The 20,212-nt window shown below is 48.1% G+C and overlaps 1 protein-coding gene across 6 annotated transcripts in view; it reads right to left on the bottom strand.

The window, feature by feature from the left end:
* LOC100472316 (cytochrome P450 4F3) overlaps nt 1-19,254 on the bottom strand; it is a 30,768-nt gene extending 11,514 nt beyond the window's left edge. For 2 of the 6 annotated variants that reach the window (XR_004624637.1, XR_004624636.1), the window contains exons 1-12: nt 19,094-19,254; nt 18,527-18,725; nt 14,185-14,329; nt 13,078-13,131; nt 12,857-12,984; nt 10,907-11,028; nt 9,867-10,137; nt 8,766-8,832; nt 8,444-8,573; nt 905-1,038; nt 744-808; nt 469-551 (exon numbers count right to left, since the gene is read on the bottom strand). Coding sequence is in view for 4 of the 6 variants with exons in the window: in XM_034657966.1 (XP_034513857.1) it covers nt 18-90; nt 469-551; nt 744-808; nt 905-1,038; nt 8,444-8,573; nt 8,766-8,832; nt 9,867-10,137; nt 10,907-11,028; nt 12,857-12,984; nt 13,078-13,131; nt 14,185-14,329; nt 18,527-18,724 (1,470 nt within the window). In the remaining 2 variants the exon portion in view is untranslated. Of the gene's footprint in view, nt 1-17; nt 91-468; nt 552-743; nt 809-904; nt 1,039-8,443; nt 8,574-8,765; nt 8,833-9,866; nt 10,138-10,906; nt 11,029-12,856; nt 12,985-13,077; nt 13,132-14,184; nt 14,330-18,526; nt 18,726-19,009; nt 19,035-19,086 lie in introns of those variants that run through there. The other 4 variants (XM_034657966.1, XM_034657967.1, XM_034657968.1 and 1 more) reach the window with 4 other exon arrangements.
* Nucleotides 19,255-20,212: the final 958 nt, after the last annotated feature.

Raw genomic sequence — 20,212 nt, 5'->3', positions numbered from 1 at the left:
TCCTCGTCTGGCAGCACCCGGAAGCGCAGCAGCGTGAGCGCCAGGACCACCTTCATCTCCGTCATGGCGAACGTCTGCCCAATGCAGTTCCTGCGGGCGGGAGTGGGGGCTCTGACACGCCAGGGACCCCAGCAAATCCCATCGCGCAGGGATGCTCGCAGCCCAGCCCGCAGGGATCCAGAAGGGGGCTAACCATGCCTGCGACCCCCATGTGGGCTTGCCTATTCCCTGAGCTTGGCTCAGACCCCAGCCCTGAACTCAGACCAGCAGACAGGGGAAAGAGGCTCTGCCCACACCTCGGACCCCTCGTTGGATCCACTCAATCCCCACTCCCCTCTGGAGGAGGGGAGAGAAGGAGAGCCAACCTCAATTTCCCCCTTTCCCGCCCCCACAGCCATGTCTGGGATCTCAATCCCAGACCCCTGCCTCCACCACCCCATTCCCACCACAAATACGCTCTGCGCTCACCTGGGCCCTGCAGAGAAGGGAATAAAAGCCAAGGGTGACCTCTCCTTCATGTTTTCTGGGTCAAAGCGAAAGGGGTTGTATACCTGGGGGCAGGGAGAGGCAGGGCTGCTGGATGGAGTTTCCCAAGCCACCCAGCTTGGGAGAGGCAGATTTGTGTCTGATGGGGAAAGGTGATGTCTGATTTGCTAGGTAAGAACCCTGCGCCCTCCCCGAGGTCCCCCTAGGGGAATAGACAAGGAGGAGGATGGGCTGTGGGGATGGAGGGGAGACAGCACCTCAGGGTCTGGCCACACGGATGGGTTGTGGTGGGTCCCAAAAATACTGATGAGGCAGATAACACCTGTGAGAGAGGAGGGCCCAGTCAGAAAGTGTTTCCCCAAGCCTGACTGGCCCCTCTTCCTGCCCTGGAGGCTCCTCCCCCTGAGGCTGTGGGCACCTTTGGGGATGACCCGGCCATCCGGGAGCACAGTGTCCTGGGTACAGCAGCGAGAGATGACTGTGACTGGGGGATGCAACCGCAGACTCTCCTTGATGCACATGGTCAGGAAGGGCAACTGGGCCAGGTCGTCCCTGAGGAACCCCCCCCCAACAATTATCCAGGCAGCAAAAACAGAGACCCTTCCCCCCCAATCCCCTGCTGCCCCTTGAGATCCTCTCTCCCTAAACCAAAATGAATGCCAGATGGATCAAATATGTCCAAATTTATTGAATTCTGTACTTTAAATATGTACAGCTTTTTATATGTCAATCATACCTCAATAAAGTGGTTTTTAAAAAAGAAAAAAGAAAAGCAGTATCACAGAAGTAGGAGAGAAAATTTAGCTGGGTGTTTTTAGATTTTCTGAGCAAACACAACACCCAAAAACCAACCATAAAAAGGTTTACAAATTTGCATAAAAATTACATATTGTTTATTGCAAGAGAGCAAAATGAAAAGCCAAATGAGTCAGAAACAGCAGAAACAGAGCCAATGTTCTATCTATGATGGTACTAGAGATATTAGCTAATGCAATTAGACAAGAGAAAAGCGGAGAGTAATGCAACCTGAAATGTAGGGGTAAATGTGTCATTTTTGGCAATTAGTGATTCTATGCTTAGAAAGCACAAGAGAAAAAAAAAAGAGGAAAAAAAAAAAGAAAGAGAATACGCCGGAAAACTTCTATAAACATTGAAGATAAAGTAAGGGAATTGTATTCTTGTTCTTTAATCCCCTTCAAATTGTGTGGTGATTTAAATTTTTAACAGCTGACATCGTTAAGTAATTCAAACTGGAAAACTGGAAAACACCACCCCTCTGACTCAACACCATTCATTTCCCATTCTTACAGTTTGCCTAGGTTCTTATTTTTTATTTATCCTTTCAGAGTTACTGTTTTGCATTAAAAATTTTTTAGAGCACCGTCTTTTTTATTCAACAGTAGAGCAATCTCTTCTTGTATATTTCCTGGGATTTGTGTCAAGAATAAAAGCATCCATATTCTGGAACTATAAAATAATTTACCACAGTTTCCTCTGGAGTTTTTAAGACACTTTTATTTTTTGTTTTAAATATTTGATTCCATCTTGATGTTATATTATTACAAGACGTGAGAAGCAGATTGAATTAATGTTTTTCTGGACAGCTCCTCAGTTATTCCAAGAGCTTTTTAAAAATGTTTCAATATGAGACTCCATACTTAGCATTTACTATGTTCTCTGGACCCAAAATTTATATGCATATTTAAAAAAATTAGTTTTCCAAGTTGACATGACAATCAATTAGAAAAGATTTGTTTAAAAAAATATGATGATGTTGATGGTATAAATACCTCGATTAAGCTTAGCCCCCCAGAAAATATAGAGATTGAAATCCGTATATTCCAACAAATTTTTAAACTTCTCTCAATACAAAAAGAAGATATGAGTCAGCATAGCAACAGAAGTCTCTTAGAGTTAATTTAACAAAATGAAAGTAAGAGGTCTGGGGCGCCTGGGTGGTTCAGTCATTAAGCGTCTGCCTTCGGCTCAGGGCATGATCCCGGCATTCTGGGATCGAGCCCCGCATCAGGCTCCTGCGCTGGGAGCCTGCTTCTTCCTCTCCCACTCCCCCTGCTTGTGTTCCCTCTCTCGCTGGCTGTTTCTCTCTCTTTGTCAAATAAATAAAATCTTTTAAAAAAAATAAGAGCTCTAAGAAAAAATTGTAGACTTTATTAAAGCACTAAAGAGTATGCCAATATCCAAAAATGGGAGTATTCCTTCCACAATCTAGCATAGTATGTGTTCATATCATGAAGTAATTCGTTTTCACAAGTTAATCATATATTCAACTCAACCAATAGAACATATTCAATTCAAGTTAAAATTTACCAGATACTTTTAGGAACTTGATAACCTTATTCTAAAACATTTCTGGAAGGATAAAAGATCATGAAGAGTTAGGTCAACTTAAAAATGAAAGATTAGGGGGTGTCTGGTTGGTTGGTTGAGCATCTACCTCTTGCTTTCGGCTCAGGTCATGATCTCAGGGTTGTGGGATCAATCCCCATGTCAGGTTCCATGCTCAGTGTAGAGCCTGCTTAAGGTGCTCTCTCCCTCTGCCCCTCCTGACCTCTCAAATAAATAAATAAATCTTTAAAAATAATAAAAATACAAATGAAAGATTAAAGAAGAGAAACTCACTCTACCAGATATTAATACCCCCCAAAAAGATGCAGTGATCAAACAAACACCCAGTGTGGCCGTGCTGCAAGAACAGGAAAAGAGACCCATGCAACAGAAGAGATGTGAGTAAGTGAAGCCTTAACGTCTGGTAAGGGAAGCCCACAAAACCCTAGAACAGGGATGGACAGTAGAGCTGTGAAAGAAAATTTGGACATAGTAGTCTCCATAAAAATTAACCAAAAGTGCCCCTCAAAAGTCAAAAGGCAATCTTTTGCAACACAAGACAGAAAAGGATTACTTTTTTAAGTGAGTTATTATAAGTAAACATGAAAAAAGAGAAAAACTCAAAGAGAAACACCAACAACAAAAGATGAGTACCACTCACATAAAGTGAAATACAAAAGCCTTATCAAAATGTACAGAAGAAGGATCTGAATAGACATTTTTAGAAGAAGACACACAGATGGCCAACAGGTACATGAAAAGGTGCTCAAAATCACTAATTATCAGGGAAATGCAAATCAAAACCACAACGAGGTCTCACACCTCACAGCTGTTAGAATAGCTATTATCAAAAACACAAGAAATAACAAATGCTGACGAGGATGTGGAGGAAAAGGAACCCTGTGCACATTGGTGGGATTGTAAATTGATGCGGACACTGTGGAAAACATTATGAAGTTTCCTCAAAAAAATTAAAAAGCAGGGCGCCTGGGTGGCTCAGTTGTTAAGCGTCTGCCTTCGGCTCAGGGCGTGATCCCGGTGTTCTGGGATCAAGCCCCACATCAGGATCCTACGCTGGGAGCCTGCTTCTTCCTCTCCCACTCCCCCTGCTTGTGTTCCCTCTCTCGCTGGCTGTCTCTCTCTGTCAAATAAATAAATAAAATCTTTAAAAAAATAAATAAATAAAAATAAAAAATAAAAAGCAGACTACCACACTATCTAGCAATCTCTCCTCTGGGTAGTTATCCGAAGAAGATGAAAACACTAACTCAAGAAGTGTATGTATATCCCCATGTTCCCTGCAGCATTAGTTATAATAGCCAAGGTTATGAAAACCACTTGTACCCATCAGTGGATGAATGGGTAAAGAAAATGTGGTATATATTCAGTGGAATGTTACTCAGCCATAAAAAACAGAAATCTTGCCATTTGCAATAACATAGATGGACCTTGAAGGCATTATGCTAAGGAAATAAGTCAGACAGAGAAAGACAAATACCATATGATTTCACTTACAGGTAGTATCTGAAAAAACAAACAACAAAAACAAGCTCATGGATAGAGACCAGATTGGTTGTTGCCAGAGGTGAGGGGTGGGGGGGGGAATGGGTGAAGGAGTCAAAATAATTAAGTCACAGGGATGTTATCTACAGCATTACATAGTTACTGTATTTTCATTAATAATACTGTATTGACTATAGTTAATAATACTGTAGGTAATCGCACTGTATTGCATATTTAGAAGTTGCTAAGAGAGTAGATCTTAAAAGTTCTCATCACATGAAAAAAATTCCATAATTATGTATAGTGACAAATATTAGCTAGACTAATTGTGGTGATCATTTTGCAATACATACAAATATCAACTCATTTGTTGTACACCTGAAAGTAATAGAATATATGTCAATTATACCTCAATATTAAAAAAGTGTTGGGAGTAGTCCCCCAAAACGTGCAAAAGATGTTAAATTGACAAGGCAAGAAACAACAAATGTTGGTGAGGATATGAAGAAAGGGGAGCTCTCTTATGTGGTTGGTGGGAATGTAAGCTGGTACAGCCACTCTGGAAAACAGTATGCAGGTTCCTCAAGATGTTAAGACTACAGCGATCCTATGACCCAGCAATGCACTACGAGGTATTTACCCCAAAGATACAGATGTAGTGAAAAGAAGGGGCACATCCACCCCAATGTTCATAGCAGCAATGTCCACTATAGCCAAACTGTGGGAGGAGCCAGGATGCCCTTCAACAGGTGAATGGAGAAAGAAGATGTGATCCATATATACAATGGAATATTACTCAGCCATCAGAAAGGATGAATACCCACCATTTGCATCGACATGGATGGAACTCAAGGGGATTATGTCAGGTAAAATAAGTCAAGCAGAGAAAGACAATTATCATATGGTTTCACTAATGTGTGGAACATAAAGAATAGCATGGAGGACCACAGGGGAAGGAAGGGAAAAATGAAGGGGGGTGAAATCCGAGGGGAAGACAAACTATGAGAGACTATGGACTCTGGGAAACAAACCTGAGGGTTCTGGAGGGGAAGAGGGGTGATGGGATGGGTTAGCCTGGTGATGGGTATTAAGGAAGACACATATTGCAATGATCACTGAGTGTTATACACAAACAATGAATCATGGAACACTACATCAAAAACTAATGATGTACTGTATGGTGACTAACTAACATAATTTAAAAAAAAAAGAAATGTTCATAAAAAGGGTAAATATGAAAAATTGGCAAAGATTTAAAATTCAATACAATAATACCATAGGTAAATGTATGGGAAAGCTGGCAACATCAAGTTCAGCTGATAGGAACAGATTTGCAATAACTATTAAAATGACAAAAACTCAGAATGTCTTTGACTCAGCAATCGCTTTCCTGGAAATGTGCACTGGAGAGACATTCACATGTGTAAGCATGGGTCAGTGTTCACAGATGTTGATACCCCGTGTTTATTTTAGCAAAAGGCTAGAAACGATCCAAATATTCACCAGTGGGAGAGGTTTAGATAAACTATGGTACAGCCATTATGGTAGAATATTACACAGCAATCAAAAAGGAGAAATTAGGGCTCACAAGTCCTCTCACACACTGCAAGCTGAAAGGTAAATCAGCACAGAGTCTCTGTGCTGACTCTGGAAAGCAATTCAGCAATGTTTAGTATAATTGAGAATACTAACATGAGTGACCTCATAAAGGGATGAACCAAGGAAACTATGGACAGCTATGCAGCACACATAAAGAAGGAGTTGTAAGACACACCATTGAGTGAATAGAACAAGTTACAAACTATGTATACAGAACTGCAAAGTGTGTTAATGGACAAAAAGATGAGAGACAGAGAGAGAGAGAGAGGATATAGATGATATAGATGATAGATAGATAGACAGATGTATAGATAGACAGATAGTTATGGAAAGACACATGACAAATCAATGAATCTAGAAACGCCTAGGGAGACAGGAGGGGATTCAGCTAGGGGGCGGGGAGGACATCAATGATAACTGCAGTCTCCTTTATAATGTCTCACGGCAAGAAGAACGTGTTCTCATCATGGGCTTTGTAATTCAAAACTACTTTTCCAAAACCCATGTTTGAGGAACAGAAAAGCTCCCAAAGACATTTTGCTACTGTATAGACCTTAATTTCCACTGGAGGAGGTAGGGAGACAGTTTTCACATAAACGTGGGTATAAGGATAGATGTCGTCTGGAAGGACACACAGGAAATCATTGACAGGAGTCACTCCTAGGGTGAGGATTAAGAAAAAAGTTCATTTCTATTATAAACCCTCTCTTTCTTTTAAAGATTTATTAGTTTATTTGAGGGGGGAGAGGTCAGGGAGAGGGAATCTTAAGCATGCTTCACGCTCACCTTGGAGCCGGACACAGGGCTCAATCTCACAACCCCGAGACCATGACCTGAGTGAAAATCCAGAGCTGGTTGTTCAACCAACTGAGCCACTCAGGTGCCCTGATTATAAATTCTCTTTAATATACCTTCTATTTTTTTTAACCAGGTGTACAGTTTTGTTTGAAATTTTGGTTGAAACAGCATAAAAATGTTTCTCTAGCCTACCTCACAGGACTGCTGTGCTGAATGAAGGCTTGGAGTGGAAAATACTACCTATAAGATGCCCTTCCGGTCCAGTGCCTACCCAACATCCCCAAGCCCCTGGCCCACCCCAGAGAATCCCCTCCCTGGTCGCCATGTTACAGCTTGTCGTCTCCAGTATGTTCCCCATACGAGCCCTAGAAAGATCTTCCTGGTACCCAGATCTGACCAGTCCTCCTCCCGCTCAAACAATTCCCACAGTTCTCCCTTGCCCTTGCATTAACAACTGAAGCCAATGACATTGCTTCTGAAGTCTCCCGCAGGGGCGCCTGGGTGGCGCAGTCATCAAGCATCTGCCTTCGGCTCAGGGCGTGATCCCAGCATTCTGGGATCGAGCCCCACATCAGGCTCCTCCGCTAAGAGCCTGCTTCTTCCTCTCCCACTCCCCCTGCTTGTGTTCCCTCTCTTGCTGGCTGTCTCTCTTTGTTAAATAAATAAATAAACAAACAAACAAACAAATAAATAAATAAATAAATAAAATCTTAAAAAAAAAAAAAAAGGTCTCCCCTAACCAGCTTTTGCTGCCATTCCCCAGCCACATCACCTCCCCAGGAGTCAGTGTCTCCCTCTCTTTTTCTTTCTTCTCCCCCTGTGTGTCTGCCTGTCTGCCTCTCTTTCTCTCTCTCTCCTTCCCCTCCTCCCTTCTCTATTTCTCTGTCTCTCTCTTTCTCCCTCCCTCCCCCTTTCTTCTCCCTTTCCCTCTTCCCTTCCTCCACTCCTCTTCACTTGTGCCCACTCTGTCTTCTTGAACTAACTGTACCCCAACTACACCCCAATATCTACTAATCGTCACTCAGGGTCTCAGCAGAGGCACTCTCTCTACCCTTAGGCTTGCCTTTCATACTCTCCACCCTAGTCCAGCCCATGTGGACCAGAAGTGTCCTGACCTGAGACAATTCCCCCACCAGTCTGGGGCTCTTGGAAGACAAGGGCCAGGGCTGGGTCCTTCTTGGGTCTCCAGGACACAGAATGAGCTAGTAAGAATTGGAGAAGGTACAGAACTGGGAACAGAAAGGCAGTGTGGCAGTGTCCTCTGAATGGGGGCTGGATAGTTGAAGACTCAGGAGTTCCTGGACGATAATTAAATGATTTTAAAACTACGTATCCCAAATAAATCCTGGACTGAACAATATGGAAGAAATTAGAAGGCTAGAGAGAAGCAAACATATAGGGAGTGAAGATGTTCAGGAAAAAGAAATGTGATTTAAGAGGAAAGTAAGAGAATAGAGTGAAAGTTCACTTACTGAATATGTACTAAGTGGCATCCTCTGCCTTCATACATTGTCACTAATTCTCTCAGCAGCCCAGATCTTTCTCACTTTCCCCTACTCTCCAGGCTGGGTACAGACCCTGCCTCTGAGCTCCGCTCCTATTCTCACTATGCAATAACGACAGAATTAACCAAAAGATTCGTCCCCTTCCCCAACTGGGGAACAAAGCCAATGAGAGAGGTTCAGGAAAAACCATAAGGACCTGCACTCACCATTCAATCTCTTGAGGCTCACGGTCCCTCAGGAGCTCCTGCACCTCCTGCCGGCAGCGCTCCTGGTATTCTGGGTGCTTTGCAAGGTTGTACAGGACCCAGGAGAGGCCACTGGCTGTGGTGTCATGGCCTGAGAGGCAACCAGACATGCTTGGGTCCCTGGGCTTATTCAGCACCAGAGGGTGGACAACACCCTTACTTAAGGACCTCAAGGGAGGATGGGGAAGATGGGGTGGGATGGGGTGGTCCAGGGCCAACCCAGCAAGTCCCTGGGATTGAACAGACCCCTGCCCCCCCCATAGCCCCACACAGGGATGCTCACCCTCAAACATAAAGGTGTCAGCTTCAGCTCGGATGTCCTCGTCTGACAATTGTTTTCCATCTTTATCCTGGAGAGAAATAAGACACCCACATACACACACACACACACCAAATCACATCAGCTCTGAGAGCTCCTGAGCCTAACCTGAGACATCCAGAACCCCAAGCCCAACCTGCATTCTTACACCTCTTCTGCTCACTATCATCGGAGACCCCACTCCACAGTCCTCCTCTTTGGACTGTTTCCCTCCTGCTTTGTCCCTGGTGGGAGGAATCAATGATCCATAAATATTTTCATGTTTCGACATGATGAGGACTTTCTGGAAAAAAAGTTACTGACAACCTGCATTGCAGGAGATTCAATGACAACTTCCCTTGGAAGATAGAGATTGAGCATTGCTCCAGAGCCACTTGCTCACATTCTAGGATAGTAAATCCAGAGATTCCTCATCTCCCCTGATGATAAGCCAACAGAAGCTGTAGACATTGCCTTCTCCATGAAGAGGACTTCTTTGTCCTCCCAAACTCTCTCTCTCTCTGTGTCTCTCTCTCCCATGTGTGTGCGTGCGCGCGCGCACACACACACACACACACACACACACAGAAGAAGAAGGGGCAGCTGTGTCAGCAGTCCTTCATAAGTTCCAAGATTCATAATGTAGAGTTACATCTCCTGTGATGGAAGCATGGCTGCATGGACACATAAAAGCATCATGTAACTCTCAGAAGAATTTTAGAACGAGGAACCACGCCTACAATTCTACTCTGGCTACCCTTACTTCTGTGAGCAATAACTGGGCTTCTCTGATCTAGGGTTCTGATATATAAACACACACACACACACACACACACACACACACACACTAGACGACCTTATTAAGTCGAATAAAATCTCAGGCCCTTCACAGTTTCAGACATAGCAGCCCCTGCAGACTGCATTCCACATAGTCATCTCTAAAACATATCCCTAATCCAGTCCTCCCATCCTCAAGCAACTTCCATGGCTCCCCAGTGCCCTCTGGATCAAGTCTAAGTTCTTCAATCTGAAATTTGAAATCAAGGTCCATTCTACCTCTTGACCTCAGATCCCAGAGAAACCCACCTTGGTCAGCAGGAGGACATCAATGAAGTCCAAAGTCTTGTTCTTAGCCTTGGCCTGGAGGAAGTCATCAACACCCTGACTGGGGAGAGTGCGGCGCCGCTCCTGGATGACAGCATCTGTGAAGTTATGCACCAGGCGGCAGGCTCTGCGGAAGCGCTGTCCATCTGGGGTGAGGTAGTACAGGAAGTCCGTGTGCACGAGGATCTGCTGATGGCGTTTTGCCACAAGGGCACTGAGATCCAAGATGGCAGCAATATATTCACTAGACTTCCTGCAGGATGAGGACATGAAGGGATGCAACAACTCAGCTTACCTGAAAACTGAGAAAACGCCTCCCACCAGAGCTGGGAGTTACTCCCATCAGAAAACTGACCGACCAGGAACAGGTGGCCCCACAGGTACATGGTGGGAATGAGCCAGGAGACGTGACTCTCCAGACTTCCTTCTCTCCCTGATTCTATTTCTGTGAGCTGCCCTCATGCCCCAGGCACCCTATCCCAGCCCAGCCAAGACATTATGTTTTTCTTCTCTCTCTCCATACTGTTCAGACTTTACCTTCTCTCAGTTGGTCAGTGGATCCAGGCCCCTACCTACTATTGCATTCAAGTTCAATACCATCCACTGTCTACACAACAATTGGTCTTCCCTAGAGTCAGATGTCCAAGAACAGCTTTGACCATGACCTTCATCTGTTCAACACCTTCCACGCCTCCCTGCAAACTGCAGGATAAAGTTCACATGCCTTTGCTGGATTTTGAAAGTCCTTAAGGTACAGCCCCTGCCAACCCAACCAACCTCATTCCCAAGGCAGCTCCTCACTATGGCACATGCTTTGCTCATCGTGGCCCCCTGGCCTTTATCAAACTTTTCTACCTATACAAAAGGATCACTCTTTCTCTTTCCGTTCCTTGTCCTTTAACATCTAACTCTGATCCATTACGTCCAGGAAGTCCTTTCTGATTCTGCTGACAAGTCCTCCCTTCCCCATCCAATCCCTTGGGCCTATGGCTTATGTTCCCACACCCACGGCAGAGACTCACTCCTGGCAATTGCTGTCAAAACTGAAGACACATTTCTGCAGACTGTCCAGGGTCATGAGGCTGATGTGTTCAAACATGTCCAGATGGGTCCTGCCCTCTGACACCAGGCGCTTCCATTTGGCCTGGGAAGAGAAGGAGGCAGAGCGGGGGATGGAAACTGCCTCCCCTGAAGCCCTCCCCAACACCAACCAACAAGATGGAATCCCCCAGACCCAGCCTCCTGGCCACAGGCATCCATCCCCAAGGACAACCAGGCCTGGGGAGAAGTACAGCCTGTTACTATTAAGACCCCATGGCTGAGAGTCAGGAGACTTGAGTTCAAATACTGGCTCTGCCTCCTATACTCTATGTGCCTTTGGTCAACTTATTGCCCTCTCTGGGCTTCACCTGCCAAAACTTCAGTAACAGTGAAGATGACTTGTCTGGTGTCAAATAAACCAGGTTGGAATGCCAGCTCCACTTATGAGCTCACATGCTAGCTGCGAGTGTGGGCAAGCTCCCTAACTTCTCTGAACCTCATTTTTATCACCTCTAATGGATAAGATTATGTCTACCTCAAAGAAAATCAAATGAGACACCATATGTCATGGTATGTGCACATCCCTTTCTAGCACTAGTAAGTGCTTAATGTTAGATTTCATCATTTCATTGTTATAGGTTAAGAAAAAGTCCTTTTTTGAGAAAGGTAGTCCATGGGCCCTGAGTACCCATGCACATTCTTGCTGGTATGCCCCCCAAAATGCAAGGCCTTTATGTTCTATACTTGAGCTATTTCTCTGAGTTGCGTTTGAAGGATACCCTTGAAGGAGAAGGTAAGGTTTCCCCCTGAACAAATGACAGGCTTGCTTCTAATTTCCAAAAAAGTCATAGAGTCCCTAAACCTAGTATCCCTTCCCTGTCATGCAACATACTGCATAAGCACTGAAGCCCACCTGTGTTATCCTCATTGGATTTAGTGACTTAAAGAAAGAACGCAAATCAAGAAACAAGTGTGCTTACTGCACCATGAGTAATCAACTATCGTTTGTCTCTGACACAGGAGTCTCCTGTCTTCTGCAAGAAACCACAAAACAATAACAATCTCACTCCTCAGCTTGCAAGACTGAAAAAATCCCAGGCCCTGTACAAACTCCTCACCTCCACTTCTTCACTTCCCTATATCCATACCCTCTGCAATGTGATTTTTCAGCAACTTCCATTAAGAGATGGAGCCTCGTTCACTACCTTTCGATTCTACGCTGGCCTTTGCCTTGCTTTGACCAATAGACAATGGTGAAAATGATGAGGTGATCTCCCTAAACCTAGATCTCAAGAGGCATTGTAGCTTCCTCTCAGTTTCTTGGAACCCTGCCTCAGCAACGTGGTCAAGACTGAGATGCCTTCTGGAGGGAGAGAGTCACATAAAAGAAAGTTCAGTTGTCCAAGATGAGACTATCCTAGATTAGCCTGCAGCCAGACAAGCCCCAAACATGTGAGAGCCCAGATCTGCAAAGTATATACCTGACCACAGCGGGTCACAGGTACATGTGACCCCGCCCATGTCCAGAAGAGCCAGCCAACTGACTCACAGACTTGTTAGCAGTAATAAACCCTCACTGAGTGAGACCAATGAGTTGGGAAGTGGCTCATTAATTCAGTAATAACTACTGTGTGATGTTCATGGATATTCAACTGTGTCTCATGTTCCAAGGCTTCTTTGCAAGGGAAACATAGAAACTAACACCTTCTGGGCACCTACTATGTGCCAGGAACCTGACTATATTACATTATCTTGAACACTCTGAAACGTGGGGACCGTTATTCCCATTTTACAGCTGAAAAATTGAGACTCAGAGAGCAAGAGCAATGACCCCAAAGCTAACCTAGAAGAGCCCGTATTCCAGGCAAGATGTCACAGAGGCCCCATCACCCCCAAGGCTTCAGCTGGGACCCTAGGTTCAAGAGACTCACATGCATGACATTCACGCTGCCATTGAAAATCTTCACATAGGGCTTCAGGATGTTGAAGTGGAAGGCAGGTGTCAGCATGTGGCGGTGGCTGCTCCATTTGTCACCAGCACTCAACAGAAGCCCATCCCCTAGTAGAGGCAGCCATGAGGTGTGGGCAAGGGCAGTGCCTTCCCCTGGGCTCCCAAGGTTGTCCCCAGTCCCCTTAACCCACACTTACTCACCCAGCCAGGGCTTCAGAAAGCTGTAAAAGACCTTGTCCTTGGGTGCAATGGCAGCTGACATGAAGGAGGACCATCAGGGGTCATAAGAGGGGAAGGGTAAGTGCTTTGGGCTTGGGGGTAGAAGCTCCCACCAGGGGTCTGCACACCCACTCCAAGCCCAGCAGAGCAGGAATGGGAACAAGGGCAGAAGAAACAGAGAGGAGTAGGGAGGTGAGGGGGAGACCAGACCAGGCTGCAGCACAGAGCAGAACAAAGGCGGAGCCTGCAGACACACCCCCCGTGCACTTAGATGCACCCTAACATGGCACAGCTCCTACCTGGTCCAACATGTTCAAAACACCCAAACACTAATCAGCACTCCACAAAATGCCTTTACAGGGACCTAGAACACCTCATCTGTCCCAGAGCCCTCTGACGTCTCTTGCAACAGCTGACATGGCCCCACCATGTGTTAACATGTCCTGACATGAAACAACGTGCGTGACACACATTGACAGGACACAACATGCTCTGACATGGACCCAAAGACAACCTGACACAATCTCAGTGTGACCCACAGGTTGTCAGACAGGACTGAATACGACCCCACTAAGTGTGACACAGGCATATCCTAAGACCTGCCCTGGACAAGACTCACATAAGGCCTCAGCATTTCCCAGAACTCTGGGTCACGGACCTCAGACAAACCCTACACATGGCCCAGACATGACCAACAGGAGAACTGGACATCTCAAATGGCATCTCGGACAAAAACCAGACAGACCCCACACATGCCACAGCCAAGCCCCAGCCATGACTAAGGGCATCTTCACTTGATCTCAGGTGTAACTATATACCAGGTGTAACCAAGCATAATGCATACCAGCTGTAACCACAAGGCAGGTGGAAACATAAATGTGACCAGACATGGTCATACAGCAGACATTGCATAATCACAACCTAGGCGTGAGCACACATGACTGCAGGTCTGGCAGGTTGGGGTGCAGGTGAGACAGAGACCGTGGCTTCTCTGCCACAGCCCCTCCTATCTGCACCTGGGTCACCAGCCAAGCTGGAAGCAGCACAGAGACCTCAGCAGGGACTAAGCCGTGGTCATGGTGTGTCTACCTGGAGCAAAGAGCACAGGCTTGATGCAGGTGGGGTGGAAGATGCGGATGACTGCATGCCAGGGACCCACCCACCAGCAGCACACATCCCCATAGGTGCTTGCCAGGTCCTGTGTGTACAGGAGACCTTCCTCTGAGCTCTGAATCTGGAGAAGAACAAAGAGGAGGCAAACCACTCCTTCTAGGTGGCCGCAGGATAGAAGGACTTGCAGGGCAAAGACCCAAATCTGAGCCCCAGGAATCCCCTCCAGCAGCCCAGTCTCCTCCTGGGATCCCTCCCCAGACCATCTATATGACAATTGGGGTCCCCTGGTTACAAGACCAAAAAGGGTCTTTCCCCATTTTGGATCCCAAGCACCACGTTCACCTTGCTTCTCTTCATCCTCATTTTCCAGATAAGACAACTGAGGCTCTGAACAATGAAGTCACTTGCCTACAATCTCCCAGATACTGAGTGCATTCCTGAGATCTAAGGCCAGGTCTGTCTGAACCCAGAGCCTCTGTTCTTAGCCATTGAGCTGCTTTCAGCCCCAAAACAAGAGTTCTGAGAACCTACGCTTGCCAAAACCAGACAATCAGATCCACAGTGATTGAATGAAAAACTGGGGCACTTGGGTGGCTCAGTCAGTTGAGCCTCTGTCTTCAGCTCAGGTCCTGATCCTGGGGTCCTTGGATTGAGTCCCACATCCAGCTCCCCGCTCAGCAGCGAGTCTGCTTCTCCCTTTCTCCCTGCCCCTTCCACCTGCTCAGGCAGTCTCTCTCTCTCTCCCTCTCTCTCTCTCTCTCTCTCTCTCTCAAATACATAAAATCTTCTTAATTAATTAATTAAAAATTGACTCTGGGATGCAGGCCAGGAAATTAAAGGGAATTCTGCAACTTGTCCTGGTACTGTTGGGTATAAGCTGACTTTTCCACTGAGCTTGAGCCTCCGGAACTCATCTTTACAAGAATGAGAATGAAGCTATCACAGCAGAAAACAGAACCAAAAAAATAAATAAGGACAGATTTTGATGATGTTGTTTGAGACCTGGATCCAGCCATGCCTGAAGACAACCTCCCTGGGCTTCACAGTAAATAAGTTTCCTTTCTTTGATTAGACCACATAGGGTTGAGTTTCCACCACTCACAACTGAAAGAGACCTTGGCAGCCCAAGAAAACTGGGGGCCTTCCCAGAGTCACCCAAAATTTGGGAGTCAAAGCCAAGGTCTCTGTCGGATGCTGCTCATTCCCCTGCACAGCCTGGTCTGTGTGGAGGTGGAAGAAGCAAAAGGCAAGGGAAGGAGCCAGGCTGGGGTGGGGTCTCCTCAGGCAGATTCCTGGGGCCTGGAGCAGGAGGGGAATGAACTTGCAGTGGACAGGCTGTAGGACAGGGTGGAAGAAAACAACCCACCAGAATGTCTGTGGCTGTCACAGAAATAGCAGCCCAGGTACTGCACCACCTGCCAACCCTCATTGCTCTGGCCCTAGGGATGGGTGGAAGTGAGGCCAGGCCCAGCAGGGGACCTCAGATGTTACACATGCCCACAACATCACCCTGCCTTTTGCTTTAAAATTTTTTTGGTCTTAGGGCGCCTGGGTGGCACAGTGGTTAAGCGTCTGCCTTCGGCTCAGGGCGTGATCCCAGCTTTACGGGATCGAGCCCCACGTCAGGCTCCTCCGCTATGAGCCTGCTTCTTCCTCTCCCACTCCCCCTGCTTGGGTTCCCTCTCTCGCTGGCTGTCTCTATCTCTGTCGAATAAATAAATAAAATCTTTAAAAAAAATTTTTTTTGGTCTTGTCCCAGACCCAGGTCCAGTAACTCCTCCCCCAGGAAGCCTTCCAGCCTGCCCCAGCAGAGGCCTTGACTCTCCTCTGGGCTGCCACAGTCATCTCCCTCTGGCCAATTCCACACCTCACCAGTTTGGGGATCTCTCTGTCTAGATCCATCTCCTCAGGATTGGGGGTTCCTCCAGGACAGAGCCTTGCAGTGAGGCCTCTTGGGGCCCCAGTGGTGCCAAGAACACCAGGGTGGGGGTGGGAGAGCAGACAGCAGTGGAGGGAGGAGAGGGTGAGAAGGGGCTTGATGAATAGAGGAAGGGAAGAGGAAGATGGCTGAGAGAGAAGAGGGGAGGAGAGGCCAGGGACCTGCAGAGGCTGCAGGGAAGCTTGGAGATGGAGGGGTTGGAACCCCTGGGGTGTGTCAAGGGGCCCACCACCACAAGGTCTGCATGAGTACCTGAGGCACTGGTGACACTCCGGACCATGTCGGGGTGGCACAAAACGACCAGGGGCAGCGTGGGGCCAAACGAAACCTTAAACCCCTGGGGGTAGGTGGCCACCAGCTGAGTTAGGACCCTCAAGCCCTGCTCCGTGGGGGCAATCTATAAGCAAGAAAGGGTCCGTCACCTCCCCAGAGAAACCACAGCAGGTCCCCCAGCAGTCTCTACAATGCAGAGTATCCAGATTCTGCATAGATGGAGGTAATCTCTGCTTCCTCCTGCTCCTTCCTTCTGGGGATGATGGGTCCTGGAGGCCTCTCCACGTCCCAAGGGTGCATCCAAGGTGAGAGGGAGAAGACATGCTTTCTGCCCAAGGAAAAGCTGACCTTGGTTTGAGAAGTGGGATTTTTCTGCTCCTGGGAGTGGTTCCAACCTCAACAACGTCCCCACAGTTGAGGTTTGTGGGCAAGAGGGTGGACTCGACTATTACTGGGGCTCATTCCCACACCCTGTCATGTCCTGTCCAGTCTACACAGGCCCAAGCTCCTCGTATGGTGAAGGGTCTGCAGACCTTCCAGTGCTGGCAGACCCCAGGGGACAGATGTGATCTCTACTCGTCAGTCAGGAGGGCAGCTCCTACCTATGAGCCACTACTGCCTTCTAGGCTGTGCATAGAGCATCCTGTCTATCTATCATCTATCTATCATCTATCTATCATCTATCTATTTATCTATCTATCTATCTATCATCTATCTATCTATCTATCTCTTCCTATCAATCTCCCTTGAACTCATGGACTCTGATCAGTTGTGCCCTTTGCAAATGAGGACACCAGGCCACAGCCCCCAATTGGAGAACTGGGGGCAGTGTTAGCTCCTGGGGACATATCCTCTCCAGTTCCTCTCCATCCTCCAGGATGCCCCATCTTGGCTGACAAATACTCTCAGGTGCTCCAGACAGGTGGACAGAAGGCATTTTCACCTTTTGACTGCCCCCTGCTCCCCAGGCACTTGATGAGGTTGGCCCAGAGAGGGAGAGTGATTCAGCCAAGCTCACATAGCACAAGAAACTAGAGGAGAAAAGAGTGACCCAGACCAGCCTCCATGACCAAGGCCTGGAGGGGGAGTGGGAGCAGTAACTTGACAACATTCCTCCAACCGCCAGGGTTTCTTAAGAACATTCCAAGGCCCAGAATCTCAGGCAACCTTCACAATGAGCCTTGGGAAAGGCCCCCATTCTGACCTTAGCTATAATAAGCAGTAAAATCACAGGAAGCCCTTCCCACAGCCGTGGTCCTCATCCCGGTAGTTAAGGTGAGCTGTGCTCATCCCTCAGCCTGCCTGGGGATGGGAGGAGCTAGCCGCTCATCCTTTGGCCTTGACTATGGCAGGTGATGGCAAGTTTACCATCTATGTCATCAAACACTTACTTGGAGTATCTGTTATAGGCCAGCCCCTGGATGGGCACTCTAGTGTCTGCTCCCCAGAGAACTATCTAGTTGGAAAGGTGGAACATAAGTAACTGGAAAATTAATTCTTTAATTAACCATGAGAAGAGCCACATCAAAAGTCAGCATCTGGGGTGCAGGAGAGGGATCAAGGAAAGCTTCTGCAAGGAGAAGTGAGTGGTTAACTTTATTCAGGTTGGGTAATGGGCCCACTGGGACATCTTAGCAGGGAAGAGGAAGCTATCCTGGGGAGGGGTGTGAGTGGGAAGCTTGACCCCTATGTGTCAGGGTGGGGAGGTCATAGCTAATGCCTGTAGACAAGTGAACAGACTCAAGGGAATAGTCCACGAAGGGAGTGAACCTGGACAGGCCCCTGAGAAGCTCTTCAGGGTAGCCATGGGCTCTGGGAACCACAGGGGACTGTGCTTATGCAGCCCACCATGGGAGCCCCTCAGAGGGACATTAATGTAAGAAGAAGGCAGGAACTGGGTACAAACAGGCTAAAACTGGGAGAACAAAGATGTGCAAATGGTCTGGGATGGCAGAGTGGAAGCTTGAATGAGTTCAGAGGGGCTCCACTAGCCTCCCTGTTTCTCCCCTGACCCAGACCTCAGCCCAACCCCTGAGCCCCATTCCTGACCCTTCAGGAAGTCCATCCACGCTGATACCCCAGACCTGTCTTCCCACCCACACTCACCAGGCCCACGTGACCCCAAAGCCAGTTCCGCTTCGGGGGCTGCGGGAAACACCGGAGACGGCTGCAGATGTCATACAAGCTGTAGCTCCAGGCCAGGATGTGGGCCAGCAGCCAGGTGGCCCCAGCCAGCAGCAGGAGCAGCCATGGGGAGGCTGCCAGCTGCCCCAGTCCCAGCCAGGACAGGTTCATCTGTGACATCCTGGGCAGAACGGATAGAGGGTGAGCTCCTGAGACCCAGGAATGGGGCAGAAAGGTGAGATCCCTGGACTGCTCACAAACAGAGGGAGAGGCCGCAGGATGGGAGAGACAGAGACATGGAGGGGCAGGGAGGTGAGTGCTAGGAACTGGGCAAATGGTTGGGGGGGAGGGTTAGAGAGAGGAGGATCAAGAGAATTCCAGAGGAAGAGGCAGAGTGAGAGGGAGAAACAGAGAAACAGAGACAGAGTGAGAGATACTTAACCACCCATGGGTAGCCCCTCTTACCCTGGAACAGCCACTCCCTGGAGCCACCCCCCACCTTGGACAGCAACCTTCCCCACTCTGGGGCCAGGACACCCAACCTGGTACCTTCAGTCAGGAACAGCTTAGCCACACAACCTCCTCTCTTCTCCTCTTGGAAGTCTTTGCCTCTGGCCCCTGACCCAGGGGACAAGGCTGCAGAGGCCAGCCTAAGCCAGCCAATCCCCGCCTGCCTGCTTACTTCCTCCCCACCTGGCAGTGGCCCAAATGGTAGGTGGGGGAGGAGGACTTGAGTGTTATCAGAACAGTTTGCGCACTGGATCCTCAGAACTCAGCACCTCCCACATGAGGTACGGGCTCAGTTGGGGGATGGGCAAAGGTGACTCTGGACCCCCAAGTTAACAGCCACCCCTGCCCTTTCAAAGCAGGGGTGCAGCAGGTAAAAGCTTGACCTTGAGAGTTCAGGTGCCATGGGAACAGGATCAGGCCAACCTCCTCCCAAAATATATCTGGGGGCTCCCCTCCACATGTGATTCAAGAGGGTGGACTGCACCATTTCTCAGAAGACAATCAGGAAGTTTCTGGCCTCTGGGCTGCACACCCAGGCAGGAGTTCAAGGCCTGCCTCCAAGCAGCCCAGGGCCTGGGTTGAGACATGACTGCTGGGGGCAGGAACAAAGCAATGGGCCTGGCTGGGGATTACCTGTATCAGATTCAGGGGGTAAAGGGTCCAGCCCTCACCTGGGGCTGAAGAGGTAAGGCTTCAGGTGTCCAGGAGGTGGGGCACAGACAGAGGAAGCAGAGCTGGGAGACCCTGCGCGGAGTTCTGCCCCATCCTGGCTGTGACTGTGGGCTGTGACAGCCCCCTGTGGGCTCAGTCTTGCCATCTGGGATAGGCGGGTTCAGATGAGGGCCTGAGATTAGGACAGAAGACAGTTCCAGAGGAATGTGGAAAGGATCACGCGCCTGCAAAAAGACAGAGGAGAAAGGGCTGACAACTGGTATNGCGGAGTTCTGCCCCATCCTGGCTGTGACTGTGGGCTGTGACAGCCCCCTGTGGGCTCAGTCTTGCCATCTGGGATAGGCGGGTTCAGATGAGGGCCTGAGATTAGGACAGAAGACAGTTCCAGAGGAATGTGGAAAGGATCACGCGCCTGCAAAAAGACAGAGGAGAAAGGGCTGACAACTGGTATTTGTGCTGCTGTGAGCCAGCACTCCACATAAGTAA

The sequence above is a fragment of the Ailuropoda melanoleuca genome, chromosome 4 (genome assembly GCF_002007445.2).
Source record: "Ailuropoda melanoleuca isolate Jingjing chromosome 4, ASM200744v2, whole genome shotgun sequence".
Lineage (NCBI taxonomy): Eukaryota > Metazoa > Chordata > Mammalia > Carnivora > Ursidae > Ailuropoda > Ailuropoda melanoleuca.
Note: the sequence above shows the minus strand (reverse complement) of the source record. Positions and strands in the feature narration are given on the sequence as shown.